Raw genomic sequence first — 27,497 nt, 5'->3', positions numbered from 1 at the left:
ACAGATAGCTAGTGTTTTATTCCTCCAAACACAGACTTCATGATTAAAATCAACGAAAACATAAATTTGGGAATTTTAATGACATTTTTCCCATTAACCAATCTTACATTTACAAACAAAAAAAATTACTTCTCCAGCTTGTAGAACCGGAAAAATGGCAAAAAACAACTTCAATTATTTGCCAAACGCTTTTTCATACCTAAACTTTAACATAATGCAAATAACAACTTGAACAGTGCTAAAATTCAAATTTGCTACCTGAACTATATGAAATGTTGTCACTTTAAACATATGTTCCAACGATATTAAGTTGAAGTTTAACGGTGCAGAGTCACACAACCTTTAGTGTCCACAAGGCACTAGGACTAACTAAAACGTCGTTGTTTTAGCCATTTCGTAGCAACCATAACACACCCAAAAATAACTAAAACAACATCGTTTCAATCAATCTCATTGCCACATAGACACCACGACTCGTATGACTCAACACTGTTAAACTCTCACTTAACACCGTTCGAACATATGTTGAAATGGACAACAATATCTATAGTTTAGGTAGCAAATTTGAATTTTAACACAGTTCATGCCGTTATTTGCAAGGTATTGAACTCTAGGTATGAAAAAGCATTTAGCAAATAGTTAGGGTTGATTTTGGTCATTTTCCCCTTATATAACCACACTTCTTTCAAATGTGTGTAATTTAAATAAACAAAACCAAAAACGTGAGATGGAGTTAGGTTTCTTCTATACAAAGGTTTGTAAGAGCGAGCAATTCCATAATTCGATGATCATATTTCTTCTCGTTTTCATGAAATATGATATATTCAAACCCCAATTTGTTCATGTTAATAAATATTTATATGAATTTAATTTGTTCGTCTTTTAAATCTGCGTTTTAATTTTATAAACTTAGGTTCTAATAAGTAGAATTAGGCGACGACTAGGAAAACGTTGGTGGTAATCCATTGGGGCTAGGCTCAATCCACGAGACGAACCAGGAAATCAATCATCAATGTTAAATATTTAGAGTGCTACGTACGCAGTCCAAATCTTGTAATCTTATTTTTCTAAATTAGCACTGACATAGGCTTGCACAAGAAATCAAGCATCCATTACCAAAAAGCCAAAACCTTGTTTTGTTAAATATTTCGTATTAACAACTCTGTTCTAAGATTTTTAAAAAGATCCATAAAAGACGAACAAAGTATAGGGCAGAATCTCTGATTTCAGACATGACATAATAAACATATAAAATATTGAGAGAGAGACGGCTCCACTATATTGGATACAAATTTTGGCCGGGTGAAATTGGGAACTAGCATATGATGCAGGCTCACAGCCACTACAAAGTTTGGAAATGTGTAAAGTCGTACAATAGTAAAACTATTGTGATGTACAACACAATCTCGCTACTAGAAATCATTCCAGCAAACAATCATATGTTTTTCGTTATTGATCTTTGATGGATAATACAAAACACCATTAATTGATGCATATCCCAATCCCACTATCGCTTAGAGGACACTGAATTGTGCACAATTTGATATTTCTCCATATAAGATATCAATTTTTTCAGTCCCTTACTGTGAGAACTTGATACTCAGTGGACCATAGACTAACCATTAAGTTGTTTTTTTTTAGCTCTAATGCATGTATCAAGAAAATCCATAGCATTAAGGATAATACGCAATACCTTAAGCTGTTTGTCGATTGGATCAAACCCACTCAGTTTGGGTAAGGTTAAAGACTCTCCTGTGATGGGGATTAGTTAAAACGAGCAAGATGCTACATCGTAATTCAAAATCCAAGTCAAGCATCTTAGGAATTCTTACATCGAAAAGTTAGATTGAAATAACTCGTCTGATGACTCTTATCATGATAATCTCACAGCATGTTTGTAAAAACAGTTTAATTTATTACCAATTACAATTTTGAACTTTGACCGGTTCAGGAATCAATCACCAATGTCAAACAAGCAAGATGCTACGTAGTCCAAATCTTCTAACTCCTTTTGTCATCTAGAATAGTAATATTAGTATATTAATATTACCACTGAAATATCCATACCACAATAGGCTTGCACAACAAATCAAGCATCCATTAAAAAAAAAAAAAAAAAAAAATCTAGTTCTGCATGTTATATATTTCGGAACAAAATCTCTGTTCACTACCTCTAAGATAAAAGAAAATTCATCAAAGGACGAACAAAATATAGGGCAGAATCTATGATTTCAGACATGACCAAAAGAAACATGTAAAAAATCATCGATCGAGAGATAGAGACTGCTCCATTACATTGAATTTAAATTTTGGCCGGGTGAAATTGGGTACTAGCATATGATGCAAGAACCCATTTGGATCGGCCGTAACACACAACAACATAAAGAAGAAAAAACAAACAATAAAAATAAGGTTTGGTTCTTGATCAACGAAACGTGAGATCTTCTCATCCGACTTGCAATAATGAAGATTACTTGCAAGAGGGAATCGAGAAAAGACCAATATGTGTTTTATTTTATGCCCGCAACGGAACAAGAACAGCCTTGTAACCTCGCTGCTCTGATCTCTCAAAGGCACTTTGTATCTAACCCTTTTTTTTTGGTAAGCACTTTATATTTAACCCTAATTATGGCGGCGATGTTTATAATATAAGCGCAAGAAGAAGAAGACCTTCAGTGTTTTGAATTATCTATTCTACCCTTCAGCCTTTTTTTTTTTAACTTATCTTCGTATTCTGTGATTAGGTTATCCTTGGAGACTTGCTGCTTACGTTTTCTCATGATGAATTAAAACCCTAGATTTTGGATCTGTGATCATGGGATGAGATCGTAGATTCTGAAAAACAGGGAATTAGGAAACTGAATCCTACTAGAGTCTTCTATCTCATGCTCCATAAGTTGGGCTTTATTTAGGTCTCAAATACCTACTCACTAATTGCTGGCCCCAATCACTCCTCTTGTTTTTATACTACAAAATAATACATGAATTCTTTTATCTTTTTGAATAGCCAGATTAAAAGATTAAACACGTATATGGTACTTCGCTTCTTCTTGGAGTTTTTAAGGCGTCTCCATGCTAATTTTACAACATCAAGTGAAAAAAGGACATGTTGTTTCGTCAAGTATGGGCTTTATCGACAATCCCTTCCCATCCTATGGTGTTCCCTTCACCTTCCCTATATAGCAACCTAGACTTTCTATATGGGTGTGGTAGAGACTCTGGTGCAACTGATGAAAACTTGAGGACGTTCCCGTGGATGATGTGGTACATCTAGAAGGCAAGAAATAAGAAAGTGTTTGAAAATATTTCTGAGTCTCCGCAAAATACACCGGAGAAAGCTATCCAAGAAGAAGAAGTTTGGAGAAGAGCAAATAACAGAGGCGTAGCACCAGCGGTAGTCGAAGCATGCATACCTTCGAGCCCAATTTCTCAAGAATCTCTTGTATGCTTTATAGATGGATCTTGGCACACAGAGGTGGATAGAAGTGGGCATGGATGGATTGCGTCTATGGGTAATAGAATCCTGCACATGGGGCTAAAAGGATCGCGCAGGAGCTTATCCCCATTACATGCAGAGTTAGATACCCTTATTTGGGCTATGGAGTGCTTATTAGTGTTGGACTTGGATAAAACTCTTTTTGCTACGGATTGTTCAGACCTCCTAAGGATGACGTCTAATGTCGAGGATTGGCCGACCTTTTCATCAGAATTGAAGAATTTTACTCATTTCAGAGATAGATTTGTTCATTTTAGTATTAGATATATTTCCCGAGATGAAAATATCCGTGCCGATAAACTTGCGAAATGTGCAAGAGCACGAGGTTTCTGTTTTTCCCATGTAAGCTCATCGGTACCTAACTGGCTCTTTCTCGAAGAGAGTCAACTCCGATAACTTAATATATGGGGTTTGACNAAAAAAAAAAAAAAAAAAAAAGGACATGTTGTTTGTACTCCAGTACTTCCTGGTTACACGAATGATAATTTCGAGTTTTGAGTAGATCAGAAAACAGTCAAACACAAACACTAAATTAGTCCTAACTCCTAAGCCTACGAGTTTTGCATAGTGGCATCCATTGGTGCTTTGAGAATCCTTAAGCCATAACAACTAAGATCGAGACTGCTACCAAATATAACTAAAAGACACTGTAAGCTGACAACTTTTTTGGTTCAATGAGTTCAACAAACAAACTAAACAAACTGTGTTTCTGTAACTAAGAAGAGAAATTGTAACATAAAAAAAAAAGACGCGGGACAAAAAAAAAAAAAAAGACAAAAAATATAGATGATGTGATTAGTTATGTCTGGATCTTTGGGAGAAGTTAACACTTAGATAGGCGTCAGATCCTCGTCAAAGTCTGAAAATGTGTAAAATCTAGAATAGGAAAACTCTTTAAATATTGGAACTTCAAGTCTCACTCTTGTGATAATTCCGCTCTCGAGATTGTAGTAATAAATGAAGAAAGGCTCTTGTACATTGCGTGGTTACTGTTAAATTTGAGTTTATTTTGGACTTTCAACTAAAAACTAATTGGCAATTAGTGGATTGACTCTAATCCTTTATATATTAATGATAGTCTCTTTAAACATCGGATGTGGGACTTGGTTTGTATCCCAACAGGTACAACACAATCTCGCCACTAGAAACCATTCCTGCAAGGCTTATAGAGCTCGCTGCACGGGGCATTTGTGTTTGGTAGATATGCTTTGACCATTTATGTTCCTCGGCATCCTCCAAAACCCACAACTTAACAAGAAGATTATCGTAAATAGTACAATTACAAACACCTAATTTACCTTTGTAATCGATCAGGGTAGAAGTGTAAGGATATGAGATGCATGTTGCCAAGTCTTCTTGATCAATGTCAGTAAAACTGAAATTCTCAAACCTAACATCAAAGCAAACAATCATACGTTTTTCGTTATTGATCTTTGCTGGATAATACAAAACACCGTTGATGCATATCCCACTAACGCTTAGAGGACACTGAATTGTGCTGCATTGGATATTTCTCCATATGAGAGATCCATTTCCAGTCCCTATTGTGAGAACTTGATAATCAGTACTGGACGACCACTCGTGTGAGCCATTACGCAACCAGGTAATACGCAATACCTTAAACTGCTTATCGATTGGATCAAACACAAAAGAATATCTTTCTCCTCTGTTCCTCCTCTCTGGGTGCACCCCCTCCTCCAATATTCTCAGTTTGGGTAAGACTAAAGACTCATGTGCAGGGGTTAAAAACCACCGCCACTGAATAATTGTTTTCGATATGATGGTGACAGACCAGTCCGTGGATAGGGCGACAGAACTGAAAGAAGTTTGAGCTACTGATCCTATGATGAGGAGCTGCTACCAGAGACGAGTTCATATTCGGCTTCTGAGGTGAAGAGTTGAAGGAATACTCTTGAGTATTTTTGCAAGCGAAAAGGAGACGCGGTGGAGCAGGGAACTTGATAGGGAACAGCAGGGTGTAATTTGGACGGCGAATTTGGATGACCACTGCTTTGATACACAACGACACCTTGTTATAGACTTTAGAGATAATCTTGACAAGATATGGATGAAGAGATCAACAGATATCAAATTAAAGCTTGAAGATCCTTTATTGGATCCGGCTACGCTTAGTTTATTCTCCGTGCCTTGCTGCTTACGTTCACTCGTCATGGTGGATGAAATCCTAGATAAAAAAAAAAAACTGGAGAAAACTGTCCGGTTGTTATTTTCTTTTACATCCTTAAAATACTCTAATAAATCACATAAGTCACCTGACCAATCATATTTTGCCATATCGATTGTGCCCTTCTTCTATTTCAAAGGATCAACGAAAAATAAAATTAAATACAAATTCAATAAAAGAATATAAAAGTTAAACGTAAAACAACTTCATTCTTATTTTCTCACACGATTTCATGATCTTCTTAAAATCGTTCATCATCCAAAGGTTCATCTTCCGGTTAACTCATATTTATCTCAAATATGACTCGGCATTCTCACAAAAAATGTGAAGTAATTTAAATACCTAGCTAAGAAGACTTGTGTCAATCGAGATTGTTTGGATCTTAATCGGCCAGAATACATGTATGTTCTGTTCTGTGAATAACCTTACTTGTATTCTGGATTTTATGTAACCATTTTGGCTTTAATATAGCCACGTTAATGAATCAATCCTAACAAGGGGAAATCATCATATTATATTCCATGAACCTGTCTCATTTTTGTTTCTTTTCTTTCTCTTTCTATAGTTTTCTTTTCTCAATCTCTTTTCAATGGGTGTGCGGCAATGGAACGAGCTCATGGGGTAAACTAACATCAAATCCCACATACAAATAACTTCGATCTTGACGATGATAAATTATGTTGCTTGGCGAGGCTTGCACAACAAAGCAAGCATCAATTACCAAAAAACAACAGTATACATTTTGTGAAGAAAACTTGACCTCGGTCAATCAGTGGATATTTGCCTGATAGGATGGAGTTAATAAATTTGAAATGACGCCAGAAGCGCTTATGTAGTGAAGAAAGCAGACTTGGAATTATCAAGCAAGATATGTTTCAGAATGTACCAAGTAAAACCAAGCGAGCATATACAAATTTTACCAATGAGATTCACATATACAATTTTAACCAACGAGACACCAAACCTCCGGATAATATTAATAAATAAAAAAAACAGTCTTTTCTATCATAGTGTCATCGATTGATACTAAACAAACAAAAATGTAGGGCAGAATCTCTGGTTTCAGTCATGACATAATAAACATGTTAAAAAAAAACCATAGACAGAGAGAGAGAGACTGCTCCACTACAATTGAATATAAATCTTAGCCGGGTGAAATTGGGAACTAGCATTAGACGACGCAAGAACCCATTTGGATCGGCCGTATCACATAAACAAAAAAGAAATAAAAACGATTCAAAAAAAAAAAAGATTTGGTTCCTCTGATCATAGAAATGTGAGATCTTTTCTTCCGATTTGCGATTATGAAAGATTAATTGCAAGAAGAGATAAAAGAAAAGATCATTGGGTTTTGATTTATGCCCGCAACGGAACAAGAACAGCATTGTAAATCTCGCTGCTCTGATCTCTCAAAGGCACTTTGGATTTTAACCCTAGTTGCGGCGATGTGTATTTATAAGCCCCAAGAAGATGATGAAGAAGAAGCTTCGAATTGTCTCTTTTACCCTTAGACCTATTTTTTAACCTATCTTTGTATTCTCTGAAAGAGTCAATAACTTCAAAAATTTTCCAAATATTACCTATATTTTTTGAATTTTCTGTTTAGTCCTCCAAATCAGCTGCGAATTAACGCTACTCTCTTGCAATTGATTTCCAATGCTCTCCTCTATAGTTTGCATTGGAAAAGAAAAGAGATAGAAGAATGTCGGTATGTACTTAGTTCTTGAAACACTTAATTTTTTTTCTCTTCACTTAACACTTTTATCTTGAGAGTTCACTTAAATGCTAAAAAAAAATCCGTAGCATCAACTTGTAAATATCATCAGAACAAGCTCTACTCTCGGCCTCTGTCTTAAGTCAAATACTATAACTAGCTAGATACTACAAATCTCAGCTCTTTAAGCTATCTCTCAAAACACTTGTTAGTCACTGTATTATCTCCGGGTCATCGTTTTCAAAATAAGTGAAGATCAAATACAGAGAGAAAATAAATGTGTATCCAAGAAACAATAAAACCGCTCGGATAATCCTTCTTTGACGCGTCATTTTTGCGGAAGAAACCGATACCGCACAGAGACAACCTCAATGTCTCTATGAATATGATCGTCATCTCAATGACCCAAAGTATTCCGGTGGCCAGACCTAGAGAAGCAAACACATAGGTTACTACTGTAAATATTATTGTCACTGTATCATTCATAATAGCTTGATATAGCTAGAAATTTTGAGAGATAAAAAATGTCAGATTAGAAAGATTTTACCCGCAGAAGAGCTTTTCCTTCGATGAGACTGTAAGGTATAGGTCCAAAATGGCGTGAATCAGTTGAAGCATACAAGTTATCTCCCTGAATCCAAACATGACCTTTTGGAATCTATTACACAAGAAAACACAAGACCCTTAAATCAGACAAGCTTTGGTTGGTCGTCGTAGTCCAGAGATATAATACAACAGCAGAAAGCCTAAATGCTATAACGACTCTGAAGCCAACTTTAACCGAAACCAGTCACCAGCAAATGATTCACATTCTAGAGTATCGAAATCATAAATCATAACCAAATAAACCCCAAGTTGTAGAAACTTGCAAATTGCATCTTTTTACCATAAACCCTTAATGCTATATAGCTACTATGGAATCGATTTTAACCGGAACCAGTATCTACCAATCCGTTACTTAGTAAATCATCTCCAATCATCAATCATACCCTAAACCCTAAGTTTGCAAATTCCACCTAGTGTTACCTTAAACCCTAAATGCTATGACTAGTCTGAAATTGAATTCAACGAATCCAGTAACCAGCAAAGCTTTGTATTCTAGACCATCGAAATTATCAATGATACACAAGACGCCATAAAACCCTATAAATTTGCACATTCCATCTCCTTTTCTACCCTAAACCCTTAATGCTATCACTACTCCGAAATCAGCTTTAGATCGAAACCAGTAACTAGCAATTGCTTCACCTTCTAAACCATCTCATATCATCAATCATACACAGATAAACCCTAAACCCTATAAAATTTTCACAGCTAAAATTACTCTGAAATCGACTTCAATAAGCAATGCCTAAACCCTAGATTCTTTTGCAAAATTTTAGGTTCAATCAAATCGTTTAACCAAAAATGCAACAAAAAGATTGAATTTTTAAAATAGAGAGATGGCTCAATGAGCATACCACAACGCTGACTGAGCAATCACCAACCAATGGGTCAGCAGAGAAAGTGAGTCTGTCGCCTTCTAAACCCAAGATTCGCTTTGTCACCATCCTGTTTGGGTCTCTCGGAGATCGAACCAACACAACGTCACCGAGCCCAATCTTACCGAACCGGTGTGATAAATGTTCCGCCAAAATAACATCGCCGGTGAGATTAAGCGTCGGAAGCATACTTGGACCTTGAACCTAATTAAAACCCCAAATTCAAACTAAAAATTTAAGATTTCGTGGAAGAGATAACAGATTCAAATTGGCGCTTGGTTACAAATAATTACAGACGTGGGTCGAGGAGATTATGTAACGATCGGTGACATGAAGCAAGCAGAGAAACTTGGCTACGATTGATACATTCTCGAACGCTTCCTTCGCTGTTCCACGCCATTGATTCAGAAAACTCAGCACTCTCGTTCTCATCTCTCTCTCTCTCTCTCGGAGAAGCGAATCTCGTCAGAAAAAGGCCGAAGACGACGAACGAGGGAACCTAGACACTTCAAACGACACGCAGTTAGATATTCCACACCCTAAACGACACCAAGTCTTGACCTTTTAATGTGTTTTTTACTTGGTTAATGTCAAAACTGCATGTAGTGGAGTTGCGTAAATTGAAAACGACAGGTTTTCTTCATTAACTACAGCCAAAAGCTACAAGTGTGACACAATTTGTATAATTTTGCAGAGCTCTCAGAGTTCTTCTTCTACAGATCAAAAAGCACACTTGGGACTTATCGCCGGAGTTTTGAAGATGGACAGTATTATTGCAGCGGTTCCATCAGCAATGTGTGTCTCTCTGCGCACTAATGCTGAACCCATTCACCATTTTCCCGGAAAGTTCTCGAATCTGGTTCTTCAAACAAGGAACTGCGTTTCTTCTCTTCGGAAAGCTTCCATTTACCCTTCTCAAAAAGGCAATTCTTTGGTCAGAAAGCTACATTGTGGTGAAAAATCTCGTGGGATCGTAAAATCCGCCGCTTCTTCAGGTAAAGGTTTAACCTTTTGTTGTTGTCTTTCAGGGAAAAAAACAGAATTTGATTTGAAATTTGTAGTTGAGTTTGCTTTTGGAGTTTAGGGTTAATCGTGCTTCTTTCTTTTAGAAAACAAAAAGAACAAATCTGAATGCAATTTGAGTATTAATCCAGTTTCATTTTGGTCTGTGTGGCTTTTGTAGTTGGAAATGCAGAGGACTACGCTGAAGAAACGGCTACAAGCGTAAAGTTTCAGAGATCAGTGACATTACCCGGTTGTTCTAGCCCGTTGTCTCTGCTTGGCACTGGTTAGTTTTCATCATTCATATCTGCATCTGTCTCAAAGATTATATTATACATCTCTGATTCTCTGTGGGATCCTGTGTATATGAAATGCTTCTAAAGTTGCTCTGAGACTTCCTTTGATGGATCTGTTTATGAATATGCATCAATGTTTTCAGGGTTTAGGGAGAAAAAGTTTGCTATCATTGGTGTCAAAGTCTATGCTGCGGGTTATTATGTGAATGAATCTATCCTGAGCGGGTTAAGTGCTTGGAAAGGTCGATCTGCTGATGAGATCCAAAGTGATTCATCGCTGTTTAGTTCCATTTTTCAAGGTAATGGAATGTGAAAACTTATAGCTTTACTTCATCCATAATTGATCTCTCTCTCTCTCTCTCTGTCTTAAGTCTTCTTCCTCTCATCGATGCAGCTCAAGCGGAGAAATCGTTGCAGATTGTTCTCGTGAGAGATGTTGATGGTAAAACCTTCTGGGATGCATTGGATGAAGCCATTTCACCGAGAATCAGATCTCCATCTTCTGAGGATACTACCGCTCTCTCTACATTTCGCGGGATCTTCCAAAGCAGATCTCTCAACAAAGGAAGTGTCATACTCTTGACTTGGATCAACCCTTCTAAAATGCTTGTAAGCACATTTTTATCAGACTTTGGCTAGTTGAACTGTTGTTACACATGATCATCTTTTATAGTTTGTTTGCTCATTTTTCGTTTCTTTTGTTAGGTTTCTGTTTCTTCGGGAGGATTGCCAACGGATGTGGATGCTACGATCGAGTCAGGCAATGTTACATCTGCCCTGTTCGATGTGTTCTTTGGAGATTCTCCAGTTTCGCCTACATTGAAATCCTCAGTGGCTAACCAATTAGCTATGACCCTTATGTGAAAGTAAAGTGTCATATTGTAATTGTATATCATGAATCATGCAATGTGTTAGTCTCTGTTTATGTTTTTATCTTCTTAACCAGATACCATTAGCCAACAAGAAGTAATTTAGTACTCGAAATCACATGTGAAACTTAGTTAAATATATAAAGAGCATAGTCATCTAAGTATTACCTATTTGTTTTTACATGATATGAGAAGCAAACTAAACTAAAAAAAAAAGAGTTTTGATCCCCTAATTTTTCATGTAGTCCAAAAATAGTGAGCCAAACAGGTGGAAGTTAGGTAAGAATTAAAATTTTTGAAGAGTAAGTCAATATTATAATTTCTACAATGGGAAATAAATATGATTGTGGTGGAGGACAAGAAAAGGTGAATGAAATCATATGGTTTGGGGGCAAGTTGAGGAAGTGAGTCGTTTTCTTGGTGTGCCCTTTACCACATGCAACTTCCTTCTTCTCTCTCAGTGGACCACAAATTACACATTATAAATTGATGATGTATTGTCTCTATTTTCATCAACATTACTACAATATCTCTTTTGCACAATTTTTTTTAGTATTATTTTGGTTATGGTTGACCCCTTTTGTTTTTTTTTTCCCATCTTTATATTTGGCTCACAGTCTTTTTAAATAATATGTAACACAAATAAATCTGCTTAGTGGAGATAGATATTGGCTCCTCCAGTCAAAACTCTATTTAAAAAATGACACAGAAAATGCATGATTCATTCATGTGATGAGATGGTAATATTGTGTTCCCTTCTGTTGAAATGTGAATGCATTTTATATTTCATATTTTTGAAAATTATTACTAAGAAACAGTTAAATCAGTAGCTAATAATTATAAAACAGATAATAACGTGATGCATGCTGGTTATATTGTCTTATTATGTAGAGCCTGATCTAAATTAGATAGGACCAGCTTTGCAACTCATTCACATGTTTGAATGCCTTCTCAATTACAACAATAAAATCTTGATATACTTCTTTTTTTCTTCAAATTCAATCAAAGATCAGATAGTATAATATTAAACCTTTTTTTTTTGTGGATTGATTGCCCCCTCTTGTGATAGAACTTTTTATATGAACCACACGTACACTAATTCTTTGGTCTTTTCAATAAATACAAACGCCAAATTGGGTAGAATTGACATATCTTCAACTATATATACCTTTAGTTTCCACACGAATTACTTCTACCAAAGACTAAGACATATCACATATCAAATGTTGATTGCAATCTTTTTTTTTTTTTTTTGCCAGCCAACAATTAGGAAATTGACCAGATAATGTTGATAAAATATATGGATTCATTCCTATCACGTGGGGGGGGGGGTTAAATTGACCACTTGAGAAAAAGAGTGGCTAGATTAAAAAAATTAAAAAAATTAAAAAAATAAGATAGGGGTCAAAATCGGAACTAAAGAAAAATAAAAAAACGGTCCAAGTCCAGCAACAGGTGTCTTCTTTGCTTATTAGCCAATGTGAGTCATTTTCAAAAAAAGGTCGTCTACTAAAAAATAAATGTTTACCCTCAAAGTTGTGAAGTAATAACGAAACTGCCACTCATCTGGGATTTAGTCACACCCGTACGCCCCATTGGAGTTAGTAATTAATTTAATTCAAATTTTTAGGAAAACTCAAAACAAACCAAAAAAAATCTCAGCTTTTAAAATTCTCTCTCTCTCTCTCTCTCTCTCTCTCTCTCTCTCTTCTTCGACGATCGCTGCTGGATCTTTTTAGGTCTTCTTTGTTTTTGTTCTGCTCTGCTCTCTCTTCTTACTAAGTTTTGATTAGAGTTCGTTTGGTTTTGAGACTTTAAGCAAATTAGGGTTTCTTCTTTAAACTTTTCGAAAAAGCCAATCGAAAATTTTTGATCTCTGGGATAAAAAAATTGCTATTTTCTTCGTGATTTCTTAGATTATATCAAACGGCTTAGTTTTCTATTTCCGTATTTTGTGTTTGTCGAATCAATTAAGCAAGATTCAAGTTGATAAATTTGAAGAAGATGCAACAAAATCAAGTGAAGAAGGTTAGAGTCTCTCAATCATATGCTTTGGCTTAAATATGAGAAATAGAGAATAAAGTCTTTATCTTTTTTTTTTCTCGAAAATAACCAAAAAAAGATTTCCTTTTCCAATTGCAAAATAAGGTTTAGTTGCATGAGCAAAAAATATAAAGTCTTTATCTTTCTATTTATTTGAGTTTGTGGATAAGCTTTACTGGATTCTTATAAAAGTTTATGTTTTGTTTCTTTTTCTTTTGTTGATTCACCAGGGGACGAAAGAGATGGAGTTTTTCACAGAGTATGGTGATGCTAACAGGTATCGGATTCTTGAAGTTATTGGTAAAGGAAGCTATGGTGTCGTGTGTGCAGCGATTGATACACATACTGGAGAGAAGGTCGCTATTAAGAAGATTAATGATATCTTTGAACATATCTCTGATGCGCTTCGGATTCTCCGCGAGGTGAAGCTTCTTAGGCTTCTACGGCATCCTGACATAGTGGAGATCAAAAGCATTATGCTGCCTCCTTCTAAGAGGGAGTTTAAAGACATTTATGTTGTGTTTGAGCTCATGGAATCAGATCTTCATCAAGTTATTAAAGCTAATGATGATTTGACTCGTGAACACCACCAGTTTTTCCTTTATCAGATGCTTCGTGCTTTGAAGTTTATGCATACAGGTGCAATTTCTTTTCATTGTTTCAGACCTGAGATCCGCAGTATGTGTTTTTACTCGTCTGGTTGTAATTAACTGTTTGTTTACTGGGTGTAGCTAATGTTTATCATCGTGACCTTAAGCCAAAGAATATACTGGCAAATGCAAACTGCAAGTTGAAAGTTTGTGACTTTGGATTGGCTAGAGCATCGTTCAATGATACGCCTACAACAGTCTTTTGGACGGTTAGCTGCCTCATGGAAACCTTTTGACTTTTGTTTGCTAACTGTTAAACTTTGTCTCTGTTACTGTCCCCACTTTTGTGTGTGTTGACCTTTCCTTTTGCTTCATTTAAAACTGGATGCAGGACTATGTTGCCACAAGATGGTATAGAGCACCTGAGCTCTGTGGATCATTCTTTTCAAAGGTATGTGTTACTGTGGACTTGAAACACGTTTTTTTTTATGCGCACTAGTTGTCTATGCTTTAGGTCTTATGTACAGAAATAGTGTTTGCTGTAGAATATCTGCAGAATAGTGGTAAAAGAAATAGCTGATATTTGATGGTACTTGAATAAGTATAGAGTTGTGCCCCAGTGGGATATTAAAATAATTCTTGTTCAGGGATGACTTTGAACTCTCCCGGAAGTTGAAAATCTGTGAATCAGGTAACCTTGTATCAGGTTATGTACATTGAGTGTTTTTGTTTTGCATATGCAACTTCATATTTTGGATTTCTTTTCTCCCCTCAGTCTGATTTACAGTCATTATTATTTTGCAGTATACTCCAGCTATCGACGTTTGGAGCATTGGATGCATTTTTGCAGAGTTACTAACAGGGAAGCCATTGTTTCCGGGGAAAAGTGTTGTTCATCAGTTGGAGTTGATTACTGATCTTCTTGGCACACCAAAATCAGAAACAATTTCTGGAGTATGATTCCTTTGTCTGCTTCACATTCACTGGCAACATATATTTATAGACTTAACTGTAAAGCTAAAAATCTACATCTCTGATTCAGGTTCGAAATGATAAAGCTAGAAAATACTTGACCGAAATGAGGAAGAAAAATCCTGTCACCTTCTCGCAAAAATTCTCCAAAGCAGATCCTTCAGCACTCCGTCTTTTGCAGAGGCTGTTGGCTTTCGATCCAAAGGACCGACCCACTGCAGAAGAGGTCTCTCTTCTGTCATTTGTCACTTTGTTATTAGATACTTGTTTCTTTCAAAAGCTGCCTTGCTTCTTTTGTGTATCTTTGCTGACTTTGCTAGCTTTTCTGTTTTCGGAATTGGATAGGCATTGGCTGATCCTTACTTTAAGGGTCTTTCTAAGGTTGAAAGAGAACCTTCAAGTCAGCCAATATCGAAGATGGAGTTTGAATTTGAGAGACGAAGACTGACGAAGGACGACATTAGAGAATTAATATACAGAGAAATACTGGAATACCATCCTCAGTTGCTCAAAGACTATATGAGCGGCTCAGAGGGATCTAATTTTGTATATCCAAGGTTTTAATTTCTCTCTACCTTTTACTCTTATTCGCCAAAGGGAACATTCTTTTTTTTTTCTCCCTTTGAATTTATCTCAAACCATTGATTTATGTCAAATCGCCTGCATCTAACTTTTCGTCCTTATTTTTACTTTTTCACTTGCAGTGCCATTGGACACCTTAGGCAGCAGTTCACTTACTTAGAGGAAAATAGTAGCAGAAATGGGCCGGTCATACCTCTCGATAGGAAACACGCATCACTTCCTCGGTAAGTTTTTACATTCCATGCATGTCAACTGTGGAGTTATGTTGCGGCATATTATTTTCTAAGCATATGGTCCAAAACCATAAGCAAACTTTCATCTGTTCTCTACTCTTCTTATGGAAGTTGATAATTCTTTTTTGCTCTTCTTATGGCATAACATTTGTGAAGCATATGATACTATTATTGTTTTTCACAGGTCTACGGTTCACTCAAGTGTAGTCCATTCTACCATTCAACCCAACTTGAGCGCAACAGAGAGTAGACGTGTTTCTTTTGACCCTTCAAGAAATGAAGTTACTTCTGCAGGGCATCCATCAACTTCCACATATCCTACTAAATCTATTGGGCCTCCACCAAGAGTACCGCCATCGGGTAAAAGCTCGCCCGCATTATTAAATATTGTTTTCTAAAACTTAGTAGACTTTTAACCAATTGTACTACTGTGTGTCATTACAGGTAGACCAGGTCGTGTTGCAGAATCGTCTGTACCTTCTTATGAGAGTGGTAGGAACCTCAAAGAAGCTTATTTCAGAAGCGGGGTATCATCTCCACACTGCTACTTCCGGCCAAACACCATGACAAACCCAGTGAACCGCAACGTAGAAGCTTCTTCTTTTCAGCCAAAACCACAAAATTATGTTCCTCAGTTCAGTCCCACTGTACCGCCAGCTGCTACAACTAACCAAACAGACGTTGAGATGATGAATCAGCCAAACCCTTGTATCCAACCACCGCTCGCCAAGATAGATCAGTTAAGCAACAACAACACGCAGATGGCCATTGATGCTAAGCTGTTGCAAGCACAATCGCAGTTTGGTCCAGCTGGAGCAGCAGCGGTTGCAGTAGCAGCACACCGGAACATAGGCACAATTAGTTACGGAGCAGCATCATAGACAACATTGACAGACAGATCTTTAACCACATCAGTTTCTCCACCAGATGATCCTGGTCTCTCTAGTTTTTATGTAAGTATTATTCAATCAGGCCCTGATTCTAAACTTTGTTGCGGCAATGATATAATAAAGACTTTTAGTTTTGTAACTCACGAGAACAAGATCGGCCTTGGATTTTTAGTCTGATTGCGGGTCAGTCCCGGTGATTGTTTCGGTTATCTTGTTGGCTCCGTAATCTTTGAATTTTCCATAAGCGTAGTTCACTGTAGACAAGAAGATGGTGGTGATTATATACTTCTTAAACTTCTTAATCGGTCCCATTAGTCTTCAACAAGTTTGGAATCTCTCTGATTATTTGAAAATCTGGTCTTGGTTTGGTTGATATAGACAAAATTTGGCCGAGGAATGTGGAAGTTAAAAACAAAATTCGTTGGTCCTTAGATTGTTCTTCTCCGTAAACCACTCTTTTGCATAGTATAATTAGTCAGTTTTATTCAATGGTTACAATGAGAGAAAGGACTATGTTTACCAACATTGCCCATTAAAGAAGAAAGGTCCATTTACTAATAATAACCAAACTCACTTTCTGATTTTTTATTTGTCCCCTTTAACAAACATGTAAATGTGCTCTATTAAATTTTATTAATTTAAAAAAGGAAGCAAATCAAATTATTTCGTTACGTGACGGTGACATTAAGCATCTGGCATTGAATGATCCGTTATGTTTTTAATCTGAGGTTTCTTTGTTTGGTCGAACTGATATTAAATCTCAGGTTGACATGTAGTTATCTTTTTAATCAAGTAATTAAATTTTTGAACTGACATATGTACGTTACATCACAAACATAAAACAAACTAGGGGCTATAATTAATTACCAAAATTAACCTTTTTACATTAAAAAAAATTAAACAAATTATGTTAATTTCTGTTAGGGAATATAATTTGGAAAATATATTTTTTGGTCAGGAAAAAAATCAAAACATACAGTACTTGTCCAATTTTTTATTCCATTTTCAATTATTTGAATGTCTTATTTTGGTAGGAGAGCCAATAGAAGAATCACATTTACGTTGAAAAACAAAACAAAACAATAAAGGAAAAAAAGAAGAAAAGACATGAGTTTATTAATGTCGGACGCTAGGCTCACGTGAAATCCGTAATATCTAAAGACAAGTAAGGGTAAATTCGTACATACGCTCCTACGGTTCTCCGTAACTGTCTCACAATATAAGAGGCGCAGTGTTGAGAGACGCACCGTAGACCGTAGATTCCCTCTCTTCTGCTTCTTCTTCTTTCTCCTTCCTCTCTCTCTACTGTTTCTTGCATTTGATATTTTGTTCTTTTACTATCTCTGTCTCTCTATTATTCTCTTGGTGAAAGTTTCTCTTAAGATCTTCTTATCTTGGGTCTATCTGCTTCTAACCTGAATTGTGTCTGGTACGTGAAATTGTTTCTCTCTCTCTTTTCTGTTTCTATAATGCTTTCTTAAGCTAAGCTTGTGAAATGTTGTACGTGAGTAACCATAATTGATCTGCTTGCCATGTCTGTTTATGATCCCATACGGAAATGTTGTTCGTTTTTGTTAGTCTAAGATCTGTTTTTGTTTGCTGAATTTGGATCTGGATCTGATTTCCTTTTTTCATTTGAATATGATGATCCGTTCTGAGCTTTTCCCATATGATGATACTGTGACGTGTTCTGCAGATTTCAAAAGATGGGTGATACTACTACGTATACGCCAAAGAACATTCTCATCACTGGAGCTGCTGGATTCATTGCTTCTCATGTTGCCAACAGACTAATCCGCAGCTATCCTGATTACAAGATTGTTGTCTTGGACAAGCTTGATTACTGTTCAGATCTGAAGAATCTCGATCCTTCCTTTTCTTCTCCAAACTTCAAGTTTGTCAAAGGAGATATCGCTAGTGATGATCTCGTTAACTACCTTCTCATCACTGAGAACATCGATACCATTATGCATTTTGCTGCTCAAACCCATGTTGATAACTCTTTTGGTAATAGCTTTGAGTTTACCAAGAACAATATCTATGGTACTCATGTTCTTTTGGAAGCCTGTAAAGTTACAGGACAGATCAGGAGGTTTATCCATGTGAGTACCGATGAAGTCTATGGAGAAACCGATGAGGATGCTGCTGTAGGAAACCATGAGGCTTCTCAGCTGTTACCGACTAATCCATACTCAGCCACTAAGGCCGGTGCTGAGATGCTTGTGATGGCTTATGGTAGATCATATGGACTGCCTGTCATTACAACTCGTGGGAACAATGTTTATGGCCCTAACCAGTTTCCTGAAAAAATGATTCCTAAGTTCATGTTGTTGGCTATGAGTGGGAAGCCGCTTCCTATCCACGGGGATGGATCTAATGTCAGGAGTTACTTATACTGCGAAGACGTTGCTGAGGCGTTTGAGGTTGTTCTTCACAAAGGAGAAATCGGTCACGTCTACAATATCGGGACAAAGAGAGAAAGGAGAGTGATCGATGTGGCCAGAGATATCTGCAAACTTTTCGGGAAAGACCCTGAGTCGAGCATTCAGTTTGTGGAGAACCGACCCTTTAACGATCAAAGGTACTTCCTTGATGACCAGAAGCTGAAGAAACTGGGATGGCAAGAGCGAACCGCTTGGGAAGACGGATTGAAGAAGACGATGGACTGGTACACTCAGAATCCTGAGTGGTGGGGTGATGTTTCTGGAGCTTTGCTTCCTCATCCAAGGATGCTTATGATGCCCGGTGGAAGACTTTCCGATGGCTCTAGTGAGAAGAAAGATGCGTCAAGCAATACGGTCCAGACATTTACGGTTGTAACACCTAAGAGTGGTGGTTCTGGTGACAAAGCTTTCTTGAAGTTTTTGATTTATGGTAAGACTGGTTGGCTTGGTGGTCTTCTAGGGAAACTATGTGAGAAGCAAGAGATTACATATGAGTATGGAAAAGGACGTTTGGAGGATAGAGCTTCTCTCATTGCGGATATTCGTAGTATCAAACCTACTCATGTGTTCAATGCTGCTGGTTTAACTGGAAGACCTAATGTTGACTGGTGTGAATCTCACAAACCAGAGACCATTCGCGTAAATGTCGCTGGTACTTTGACTCTAGCTGATGTTTGCAGAGAGAATGATCTCCTGATGATGAACTTCGCCACGGGTTGCATATTTGAGTATGACGCTGCACATCCTGAGGGTTCTGGTATAGGTTTTAAGGAAGAAGACAAGCCGAACTTCTTTGGTTCTTTCTACTCGAAAACCAAAGCCATGGTAATATTGTACACCTTATTAATATTCTCAATAGCCACAAGTGTCTTTGTTCATCATTGCTCTGTTTTTCCACCAGGTTGAGGAGCTGTTGAGAGAATATGACAATGTATGTACCTTGAGAGTCCGGATGCCAATCTCCTCAGACCTAAACAACCCAAGAAACTTCATCACGAAGATCTCGCGCTACAACAAAGTGGTGAACATCCCTAACAGCATGACCGTACTGGACGAGCTTCTCCCGATTTCCATTGAGATGGCGAAAAAAAACCTAAGAGGGATATGGAACTTCACCAACCCAGGGGTGGTGAGCCATAATGAGATACTGGAGATGTACAAGAACTACATCGAGCCAGGTTTTAAATGGTCCAACTTCACATTGGAAGAACAAGCAAAGGTCATTGTTGCTGCTCGAAGCAACAATGAAATGGATGGATCTAAACTAAGCAAGGAGTTCCCGGAGATGCTATCCATTAAAGAGTCACTGATCAAATACGTCTTTGAACCAAACAAGAGAACCTGAGCCTTCAATGAACATCACACTCTTCGCCACAAGTGCTTACTTTTAAACTGTTTCTCTTTTTTTACTTTTTGCCTTTTCTTTCAACAGAAATATCTTTTTCTATTTTACTCATCGTCTTGTGATCCTTGTAGGTAGTTTCACTATACTGATTCTACTAAAATATGATTTACCATTATTATTTATATAGACGAGAGTTTTTCTTTTTCTCAAATCCTACAATTTTTTCTCAGATTTTTACTTATTAAGACAGACAGGTTATTATAAAAACGTAGTCACTTACTGGTTGTGGTCATTAGGGCTTCCACCAAGGCAGTTTCAGAACACTTGAACTTGAACCTTAAGCTATAGCCTGAGAAGAGTAGCAATACCAAGTTGTTTTTAGAACAAACTCATGTACCTGATGTGAATTTGGTCTATTTCTAAGGTTATAGTTTGCTTACGTGAACAGTTGAGGGCGGGAACGAGAGAGCTGAGAGCGTTTAATAGGGGAGAGAATAAGGTTTCGTAGAGTTGATTGGGGATTAGAAGTGCCACCACCACCACCATATACAGGATGACCTCCTCCTGCTCTTCTGTTTCCAAGATCGGATGGAATCGCGGGTGAGTCAGTGGAGATGTCGAACGGACCTGAGTTTGAACTGTTCTGTCTTGCTGGCCATATCTCATCTTTAGGCCCTGGTGTTGCAGGAGAGAAAAACGACCGGTCTGCACGAAATAAGTCAACTTGATATGGAGATATATAACCAAGACTCAGAATCATAAGATCACTAAGTTCAAGCACAGATATAGTGTTGTTAATTAACCTTTGCGAATGGGCTCTCTGTTCTCCATCATGTTAACTGCTGGGTTTGAGAAAAAATCGGGTTCTTGGTGTCGGGGGTAGAAGTTGTTTGCTGGTTGGATGGCTGTACGTTTGACTGACTCATACTCACTTCTTAGCTGGTCATACATCTCATCAAGCTTCCTCTTCTGTCTGGTAATTAAGACACAATAAAGGTACCTTGTTATTACAGTGGAGTTTAATATAGGGAGCAGAACTAGGATAACAAATACGTATCTTAGGTTACTGACCTTGATTTCTCAGAGAACTTCTCTTGGAGCTCTTGCTTATCCTTGGTCAAGTTTTCTACCTCTTGCTCCATCATCTGACACCTCTTACCCATCTTCTGGTATGCTGTATGCACCTGCTCCATTTTCTCGCTAAACTTTGCTTGCATACCTTCACATTTCTGACGACACTGTGCGACAACTCTATTCATCGTGTACTGCATCTCTAAGTCCCTTTGGGCGATGTAAAACATTACACTTCGGTATGCACTCTTCATCACTAGATTCAGTTAAGAAAAACAGGAGGTCCTTGAACCTTAAACTGTTGTTTTATCAACTCATACAAACGCAAAAGGCATAGTCAGTTGATGGATAAAGTTACAGCATTGAGTTTAGATTTCAAATACAGAGAGACATTTTTTCAATTGAAAAACATTATTGCAACTGACAAATTCTAATAAGAGTGAAATGGACTACATTTATGAAAAGGATACGTATTTGTGGAGAAATTCCAGCCATCGCCATCTGATAACACAGGTAAACAATGAGGAGATGTGAGATGGGAATATTGGAAACTGGAAAAGAAGAAAAGTTATAGTATCCTTGCAACTCAAACACTTACATTTATCCATTCTTCATTTGGATTGATATCCACAGGTTTCATAAGACTAAGATGAAAGATAAAGGCAAAGAGTCAAGTAGAATATAAGGTGACCAAGGCTACACTGAAACTAGGCAAGTTGCTAAGGGAAGATTTACCTCTTGGAGAGTACTTGATCACAAATGGGACATGCCCCATCATTACTGAGAATCTTGCTGGCATCTTCAGTGCCTTTTCATAGTGTTAAGGTCATCTTATTCAAACTCACAAGTGTTGCTAAAGAACACAAACAGGTACACAAAAGAAAATTGCAAATTGGATACATAATAGATGACCGCAGGTAGTGGAAATGGCCCTGCCCTCCAAATCCCTCCAGCACGCATTGCATCTCATGTCAACCTCTAATTTAAGTATCTCAAGCTGCTAAGCACCTGCAAATTAAAATTCATATCAAACGAGCTGAAGAATCATGCTCTAATTGAAACTTCCATTATCCATAGAACTAAATTCGTTGAATTCACCAATAAACTTCCATTTACAATATACATATTTTGACTAAGCTACATTCATTCCAACTGCTGAAATTTTTTACATTGCAAACACGAATTGGTACAAAGCAATAAAAACTGCGTTTCAAAACTTATGGTCACTGTGATAATTTTGAGTTCAGGAAGACATATAAACGATTTTCAAAAACAGAAACCCTAGAAATTGGGGATAAACTGCACAGATTCCAGAGATGAGCAAAAAAAATCTTCGCGAAGTAGAGATTACGGGGCGGATTTTGAGGATTCGCAAACTATTTGACTTGCACAAGAACTGAAATTAGGGATTCCACAACACAGATGAACTCAAAGTAACAGATTCCGACTAATCTATGGGAGTTTTCTACAAAATCGGAGACAAATAGGTTTTACTGATTTCAACGATTTGAGATTGATACAAACCTCCAAAATTGAAAAAAAAAATCTTGAGTCTACAAACGAAATCGTAGCAGCAATGTGAAGATCTAAGAAGCAATTGAAGAAACTAACCTTCGATTTTGATAGAGCGATAAAGAGAACGCATCGCACAGAGCGAGGAAGAAGAACAAATTGACGGCGATTAAGCTCACCGATCTGACGTAATCTGAAGAAGATCATCAAAAAACAAGTCAAGGATCTCAAAAATAGAGAATCTAAGAAGACGAAAGATGAAAATACGAGAGAAAACACAAGGATCGTAACCTCTCACTCTCTCGATTTCAATGGCGGCGCGAGAAACGAAGATTTCAAATTTCCAGAAATAATGAGCAGTAGAAAATGATGACTTCAGCGACGTTAGCAGATAATATAATCCTAAACGACGTCGTACTCTGCTAAAAGCTTATGTATGATAGAACGACGTCGCTATTGTATTGGAAACTTTAAAGGCTATGATATACGAAACGACTTTGTTTGATTCAAGGTTATGATTTATCAACCAAACGACGTCGCTCTCAGAAAGCTTATGTGTATATTGGAGTTTACTAGCCTCTTTACACACGGTTACACCCAAAAAAGGTCAAAAACAGCATACAGAACTAAAAATTCAAATGCCTAAGCTTTTATTCCGTGGTGACTGTTATAACAAATCAAAACACAGATATACACAACAACAACAAAAAAAAAAGGTATCCTCTTTCACAATGTAAATGAATAATCCTCTCTCAAGTCCTTAAAAAACAATAAAAGAGAAAGAAATGCAAATACAAACACCAAAACTTCAAACACCGCGTTGTTGTTGATTCCAGCTCGGAGGCATGCGATCAGAAGTGATGGGAGTAGCAGCAGGAAGACTTTTGACGTTGATGTTAATAGGATATAACCGGTATTCGATATCCAATTCTCTGCATAATCTACCAATCTCTTCAAGTAATTGACCCCTCCTCACATATCTCTCTCCCATATCTTGATGATTCATCTTATGTGTTGGCCACATTGCGATCTTTATAGTGTTCAATCCACACATATCTCTGAACACAATCATCGGCGATGGATACCAATGATCCTTCTTGTTATCCACATAGCTGCATTAACACAAAACACAAAAGTATTGATATTAGGCAATGTTTTATCAAAGTTTATGATTAAGGGTTTTAGGGATTTAACTTCTAACCTGAGTATCCTCTGTTTTAGGGCGGTTGTCTTTTCAGGTGGAGTTGCTATATGGACAAAGAACTCAATGGCATCTTGCATATCGGGACTGCGGTAATAGTTAGCGATAGGTTTTGTGCCGAGAAGACTGTTTGGATATACAATCTTCTGATTATCAAATCGAAGAAAGACAGTAGTCAAAATGTTCATCTCTTCCACAATCAACTATACAAACAAAAAAAAAACAGAGGATTTAGGCTCTTTCTTGAAGTATTTTGAGTTCCCTAAATGCAGAAACAGAGTTTTATTTGAACATACCTGGACACCGTCTATTTCACACCTGTCACCGACATCAAACGGATGCATAACGAAGACGAAGATGACCGCTTCAAAGATGGTTTTACATGAATTTCCAAACACAAAGACTACAAGAAGAAGCTGAGAGCTTATGACAAGCAAGAACTTGGTTGTAGCGATTCCGAGAATGAGAAGCCAGATGATTAAAATCACAATGCCGACCAGAACATCTATGATTCGATGAAGCCTGTTCACTGCTGTTTTTGTATCGTTTAAAGTTAAAGCTAGTGCTCTTCGTTCTCTAAAGGCATTAACCTAAAGGAATATAGAAGAATTTAGTATCACTTTCATAAGTAAGAAAGCTTTTGATATATTTGAATTTGAAACTAAATACTTACCACCCAATTCTTCAGACAAGATTTGCTGATTTTGTGACTTTCAGAAGCTCCTTCAAAGAGACTCATGGCTCTTTCAGACTCATCTTCAGACAGAAAACGCATAAAGTCTTCTATATATATGTACCTAAGACCGGAAAAAGAAAAAAATCCTCTGTTTTTAATCTTGATCTTAACAAACATCAAATCAAAGTTGTTCATAAGGTCACAATGTATAGGTGTATACCTGGATCCAGGTTCCGCAACATTCTGAAAAATCTTCCTCGCTGCAAGTTTTGCTTCGAACTCACTTCTGATCTGTGTGGCTTTATCATCTTCGTGAGTCGTTGTGTCTTGTATCTGTTCATCCAAAGTAGAAAGAGTTCCCTTTCTTATAACATTCATCAGTCTCTTCATTTTCCAAGCCGATACATTTTTAGTGTTCATTCTCTGCAAATGATCGATCCTTATCCCTTCGTCTTCTCCTTCTTTTTTAGAACCAGACCGTGATAGCACCGGACTTTTCCCTACTCTGCTCGGACTCTTCTGCATCCTTCCGCTTCCAATGGTCACATGTGGTGAAGAAGAAACCGCCTTTGGACCTAGAGGGGATAGCTTACGTCCAACTATCTCCAAGGTCTTAACATCGTTTGCTACTTTCTCCTCTTCTATATGAATCTCAACTCGAGGAGGTCCCGAGAGGGTCTCAATCACATATTGAGTAAACAAGGATTCTTGAATCCGATCGAAGTAAGTACTCATATGGAAAGAAGAAGCAAGAACTTTAACCAGTAAAGTCTTTATGAGCCAGAAAATAACACCAACGAGTAAACAGATTAATACTTTAGTCACATACTTGAGCACTGTGCTTCGCATCTCTCTTTCGACTTTCTTGTCGAACAAGAAATGCCACGCGATCAACACAAGCCCTAGCCAGAGACAGTTCTGTACCGGCTTTCGAATCCCGTAAACGAAATACAAAACCTTTTTCCTCCAAAGGAAATTGCTCTCAACGAAGTAGACGAATAGCTTCACAAACCAACTCGAAACCAATCTCCCACATATCAACACAAGAATCATCACGTCCCATTTCCATAGAGCAAGGTCCCAAAGTGTCTTGCCACGCAAGTAAGGTATCACTAGGCTACAAATCAAACCAGCAATGATCAGTATCAGAAAAATCCACTCCATGATAACCCAAACACAAACCTTCTCCTTCCTAAAACCTTCCCNTTTAGTGTTTCTCCCACTAAAACCGGGTTTTAAATTCGCGGACTTTGGAGTCCGACCAGAAACCATCTCCGGATACGTCGGAGTCGGAGGATCCATCAATCTAGATCTCGTCTTCGTCTTCATCAAAGTCTTGGTCCTCATCGTCGATCTGTTGGAGCTACACTTGACAACCTCTGATTCATCTACTCTGTTTTCATCTTCGTCGCTACTATCACTATCTTTAACAGACGGAGAAAGCGTGACCCTGTTCTGCCTCCGTCTAATCGCATCAACGGTTCCATTATTCGCCGTCGCCGTTACCGGTGACGCAGAACCGGAAACTGTCGGTACACGTGCCGGAGAAATCGTGTTGCTCTGAAGCTCAGGCATGTTAGCTTCCATGTCTAGTGAGATTTCATCGCCGGAAGCTTTTTGCTTGTTGAGGAATTGATTGATGAGCTTCGACGGTGGATCTGGCTCCTCTGGAGGTTTGTCACTACTCCGCCTTCTGAAATCAAAGCTTCCGTCGTCTTCTTGACCTCCTTCTGGTGGTTTACTGTTCTTCTTATCATCATCATGCCAGAAGTTAATGCTTGACTCTCTCCAAAACTTTTCGGGATCACCATTGTCTTCACCGTCGATCTTTACAACAAACTCTCGCCGTTGATCAGTTGAATCAACGGCCATGTTAGAAAAAGAACCAAAACTTTCTGGTCTTGTAGTATTAAAATGTTTGGTTTCTTTTAAAGAGATAGAAAGAGGAGAAAGAAAAGTTGATTCTTGATTTCTACAATGTAATGAAGGATATTTAAATATTTTTAATTAGGTTTTGTGTTTCTTGATAATGTTGAACCATGTGAGAATGTGATGATCTTGCCTGAGGCTAAAAGACAATGTTTCAGCCTAGATAAGAAAAAGATTACTATTTTATTTGGTATTAGTATGGGAATAAGACGAACATGGAGTAATGGACCAGGTGATATTATTATCATTTTTCTTTTTTCCGCTTCCGAACCATTAAAAAACAGTTCACGACTGCGTTACGTACCTACTCAGACCGATACAGAGACTCGTGTCTTGCGCTCACTAGCAAATTGCGGAAAAATAAATAAATAAGTAGACAATTAAAAGTCAAAAGTAACACAAACGGTGTTGGAACTTGGAAGCTATCTAGAATTTTTAAATTGTTGAAAGAGAAAAAAAAAATGGGGGTCATGTTCAGTGTCCAGAAACGAAGCAGTTGAACAAGTAAATAAAAATTGTTTGTAATAACCATTCGGAATTGGTGAAACTAGCTTACGTGGTGATAAATGAATTAGACTAATGGTTTGTGAGTCAGCCACGTGGTTGGCTAATGTTTGGTCTGCTTCATAGTTTTTAATTTAAATTTTTGGTTTTGTGAGGCATATAAACAAAAGGGAGAGAGACCTAATTAAAACAATGTAGAAAACGACACGAAAACGACACGTTTTTTGATAAAAAACGGCAGGTCGATCTGGACACAAAAATGCACCTTATTTAGCTACACATGGTTCAATAAGATTGGCCACCTAAGAATTTGTTTTTACATATCTTATAATTTGTCTAATAATATAATTTGAAAATTATTACTGGCCAGATACAAGAAGAAAGAACAATATAAATGCATGATCAGAAGAAAACAGTTTGATACATGTGAGTATGTGATAAGAAAATAAATTTAAAAGCTGG

At 37.4% G+C, this 27,497-nt stretch overlaps 9 protein-coding genes across 14 annotated transcripts; 4 read left to right on the top strand and 5 right to left on the bottom strand.

The window, feature by feature from the left end:
* On the bottom strand, positions 1,154–2,450 carry LOC109130940. Its single transcript, XM_019241078.1, is given in 3 exon segments — positions 1,154–1,266; positions 2,277–2,339; positions 2,342–2,450. Coding segments are annotated over 3 exon segments (285 nt in total).
* Positions 4,580–5,668, bottom strand: LOC109130939 (putative F-box protein At1g53550). The gene is given in 3 exon segments (XM_019241076.1): positions 4,580–5,228; positions 5,230–5,494; positions 5,497–5,668. Coding segments are annotated over 3 exon segments (1,086 nt in total).
* LOC109130937 lies at positions 6,285–7,140 on the top strand. The gene is given in 4 exon segments (XM_019241074.1): positions 6,285–6,302; positions 7,017–7,070; positions 7,073–7,099; positions 7,102–7,140. Coding segments are annotated over 4 exon segments (138 nt in total).
* LOC104778289 (mitochondrial inner membrane protease subunit 1-like) lies at positions 7,544–9,388 on the bottom strand. 2 transcript variants are annotated; one of them, XM_010502704.2, is made up of 4 exons: positions 9,174–9,388; positions 8,856–9,080; positions 7,943–8,053; positions 7,544–7,823 (listed from the first exon to the last, which is right to left on the bottom strand). In XM_010502704.2, exons 1-4 carry the CDS (start codon positions 9,306–9,308, stop codon positions 7,788–7,790), a joined length of 507 nt encoding a protein of 168 aa, XP_010501006.1. In that variant the 5' UTR covers positions 9,309–9,388; the 3' UTR covers positions 7,544–7,787. The 2 variants fall into 2 exon arrangements, with proteins under 2 accessions (XP_010501006.1, XP_019099518.1); XM_019243973.1 differs by having other exon boundaries at positions 9,170–9,321.
* LOC104778288 (fatty-acid-binding protein 3, chloroplastic) lies at positions 9,550–11,116 on the top strand. The gene is made up of 5 exons (XM_010502702.2): positions 9,550–9,871; positions 10,060–10,164; positions 10,318–10,473; positions 10,569–10,783; positions 10,880–11,116. The coding sequence occupies exons 1-5, from the start codon at positions 9,637–9,639 to the stop codon at positions 11,036–11,038; spliced, it is 870 nt and encodes a 289-aa protein (XP_010501004.1). The 5' UTR covers positions 9,550–9,636; the 3' UTR covers positions 11,039–11,116.
* LOC104778287 (mitogen-activated protein kinase 18) lies at positions 12,681–16,562 on the top strand. The gene is made up of 10 exons (XM_010502701.2): positions 12,681–13,071; positions 13,317–13,725; positions 13,818–13,945; positions 14,068–14,127; positions 14,481–14,630; positions 14,719–14,874; positions 14,994–15,205; positions 15,353–15,454; positions 15,648–15,823; positions 15,908–16,562. The coding sequence occupies exons 1-10, from the start codon at positions 13,048–13,050 to the stop codon at positions 16,342–16,344; spliced, it is 1,854 nt and encodes a 617-aa protein (XP_010501003.1). The 5' UTR covers positions 12,681–13,047; the 3' UTR covers positions 16,345–16,562.
* Positions 17,491–20,344, top strand: LOC104778286 (trifunctional UDP-glucose 4,6-dehydratase/UDP-4-keto-6-deoxy-D-glucose 3,5-epimerase/UDP-4-keto-L-rhamnose-reductase RHM2). Its single transcript, XM_010502700.2, has 3 exons — positions 17,491–17,782; positions 18,050–19,622; positions 19,699–20,344. The coding sequence occupies exons 2-3, from the start codon at positions 18,060–18,062 to the stop codon at positions 20,140–20,142; spliced, it is 2,007 nt and encodes a 668-aa protein (XP_010501002.1). The 5' UTR covers positions 17,491–17,782; positions 18,050–18,059; the 3' UTR covers positions 20,143–20,344.
* On the bottom strand, positions 20,403–23,122 carry LOC104778284 (E3 ubiquitin-protein ligase CCNB1IP1 homolog). 5 transcript variants are annotated; one of them, XM_010502695.2, is made up of 10 exons: positions 23,017–23,122; positions 22,825–22,918; positions 22,114–22,221; positions 21,949–22,021; positions 21,812–21,857; positions 21,684–21,714; positions 21,214–21,469; positions 20,946–21,115; positions 20,583–20,847; positions 20,403–20,491 (listed from the first exon to the last, which is right to left on the bottom strand). In XM_010502695.2, exons 3-10 carry the CDS (start codon positions 22,181–22,183, stop codon positions 20,485–20,487), a joined length of 918 nt encoding a protein of 305 aa, XP_010500997.1. In that variant the 5' UTR covers positions 22,184–22,221; positions 22,825–22,918; positions 23,017–23,122; the 3' UTR covers positions 20,403–20,484. The 5 variants fall into 5 exon arrangements, with proteins under 5 accessions (XP_010500997.1, XP_010501000.1, XP_010500998.1 ...); XM_010502698.2 differs by having other exon boundaries at positions 20,583–20,817; XM_010502696.2 differs by having other exon boundaries at positions 23,024–23,087.
* Positions 23,349–26,873, bottom strand: LOC104778283 (mechanosensitive ion channel protein 4). Its single transcript, XM_010502694.2, has 5 exons — positions 24,823–26,873; positions 24,600–24,723; positions 24,223–24,516; positions 23,927–24,129; positions 23,349–23,837 (listed from the first exon to the last, which is right to left on the bottom strand). Exons 1-5 carry the CDS (start codon positions 26,472–26,474, stop codon positions 23,534–23,536), a joined length of 2,577 nt encoding a protein of 858 aa, XP_010500996.1. The 5' UTR covers positions 26,475–26,873; the 3' UTR covers positions 23,349–23,533.

This window comes from Camelina sativa, chromosome 3, assembly GCF_000633955.1.
Source record: "Camelina sativa cultivar DH55 chromosome 3, Cs, whole genome shotgun sequence".
Taxonomy (NCBI): Eukaryota; Viridiplantae; Streptophyta; class Magnoliopsida; order Brassicales; family Brassicaceae; genus Camelina; species Camelina sativa.
The sequence above is the reverse complement of the archived record's forward strand: the minus strand, read 5'-3'. Positions and strand labels throughout refer to the sequence as shown.

Coding starts and splice junctions, on each gene's coding strand:
- LOC104778289 (XM_010502704.2), bottom strand. CDS start 9,308: ATGAGAACGAGAGTGCTGAGTTTTCTGAATCAATGGCGTGGAACAGCG. Junction 9,081..9,173: donor ACATAATCTCCTCGACCCAC/GTCTGTAATTAT, acceptor GGTTTTAATTAG/GTTCAAGGTCCAAGTATGCT. Junction 7,824..7,942: donor AAGGAAAAGCTCTTCTGCGG/GTAAAATCTTTC, acceptor TTGCTTCTCTAG/GTCTGGCCACCGGAATACTT.
- LOC104778288 (XM_010502702.2), top strand. CDS start 9,637: ATGGACAGTATTATTGCAGCGGTTCCATCAGCAATGTGTGTCTCTCTG. Junction 10,165..10,317: donor GTTGTCTCTGCTTGGCACTG/GTTAGTTTTCAT, acceptor CAATGTTTTCAG/GGTTTAGGGAGAAAAAGTTT. Junction 10,474..10,568: donor GTTTAGTTCCATTTTTCAAG/GTAATGGAATGT, acceptor TCATCGATGCAG/CTCAAGCGGAGAAATCGTTG.
- LOC104778287 (XM_010502701.2), top strand. CDS start 13,048: ATGCAACAAAATCAAGTGAAGAAG. Junction 14,631..14,718: donor AATCAGAAACAATTTCTGGA/GTATGATTCCTT, acceptor TCTCTGATTCAG/GTTCGAAATGATAAAGCTAG. Junction 15,206..15,352: donor TCTAATTTTGTATATCCAAG/GTTTTAATTTCT, acceptor TTTCACTTGCAG/TGCCATTGGACACCTTAGGC.
- LOC104778286 (XM_010502700.2), top strand. CDS start 18,060: ATGGGTGATACTACTACGTATACGCCAAAGAACATTCTCATCACTGGA. Junction 19,623..19,698: donor ACTCGAAAACCAAAGCCATG/GTAATATTGTAC, acceptor TTTTTCCACCAG/GTTGAGGAGCTGTTGAGAGA.
- LOC104778284 (XM_010502695.2), bottom strand. CDS start 22,183: ATGAGATGCAATGCGTGCTGGAGGGATTTGGAGGGCAGGGCCATTTCC. Junction 21,858..21,948: donor GATCAAGTACTCTCCAAGAG/GTAAATCTTCCC, acceptor CTTTCATCTTAG/TCTTATGAAACCTGTGGATA. Junction 21,116..21,213: donor AAGTTCTCTGAGAAATCAAG/GTCAGTAACCTA, acceptor CTTAATTACCAG/ACAGAAGAGGAAGCTTGATG.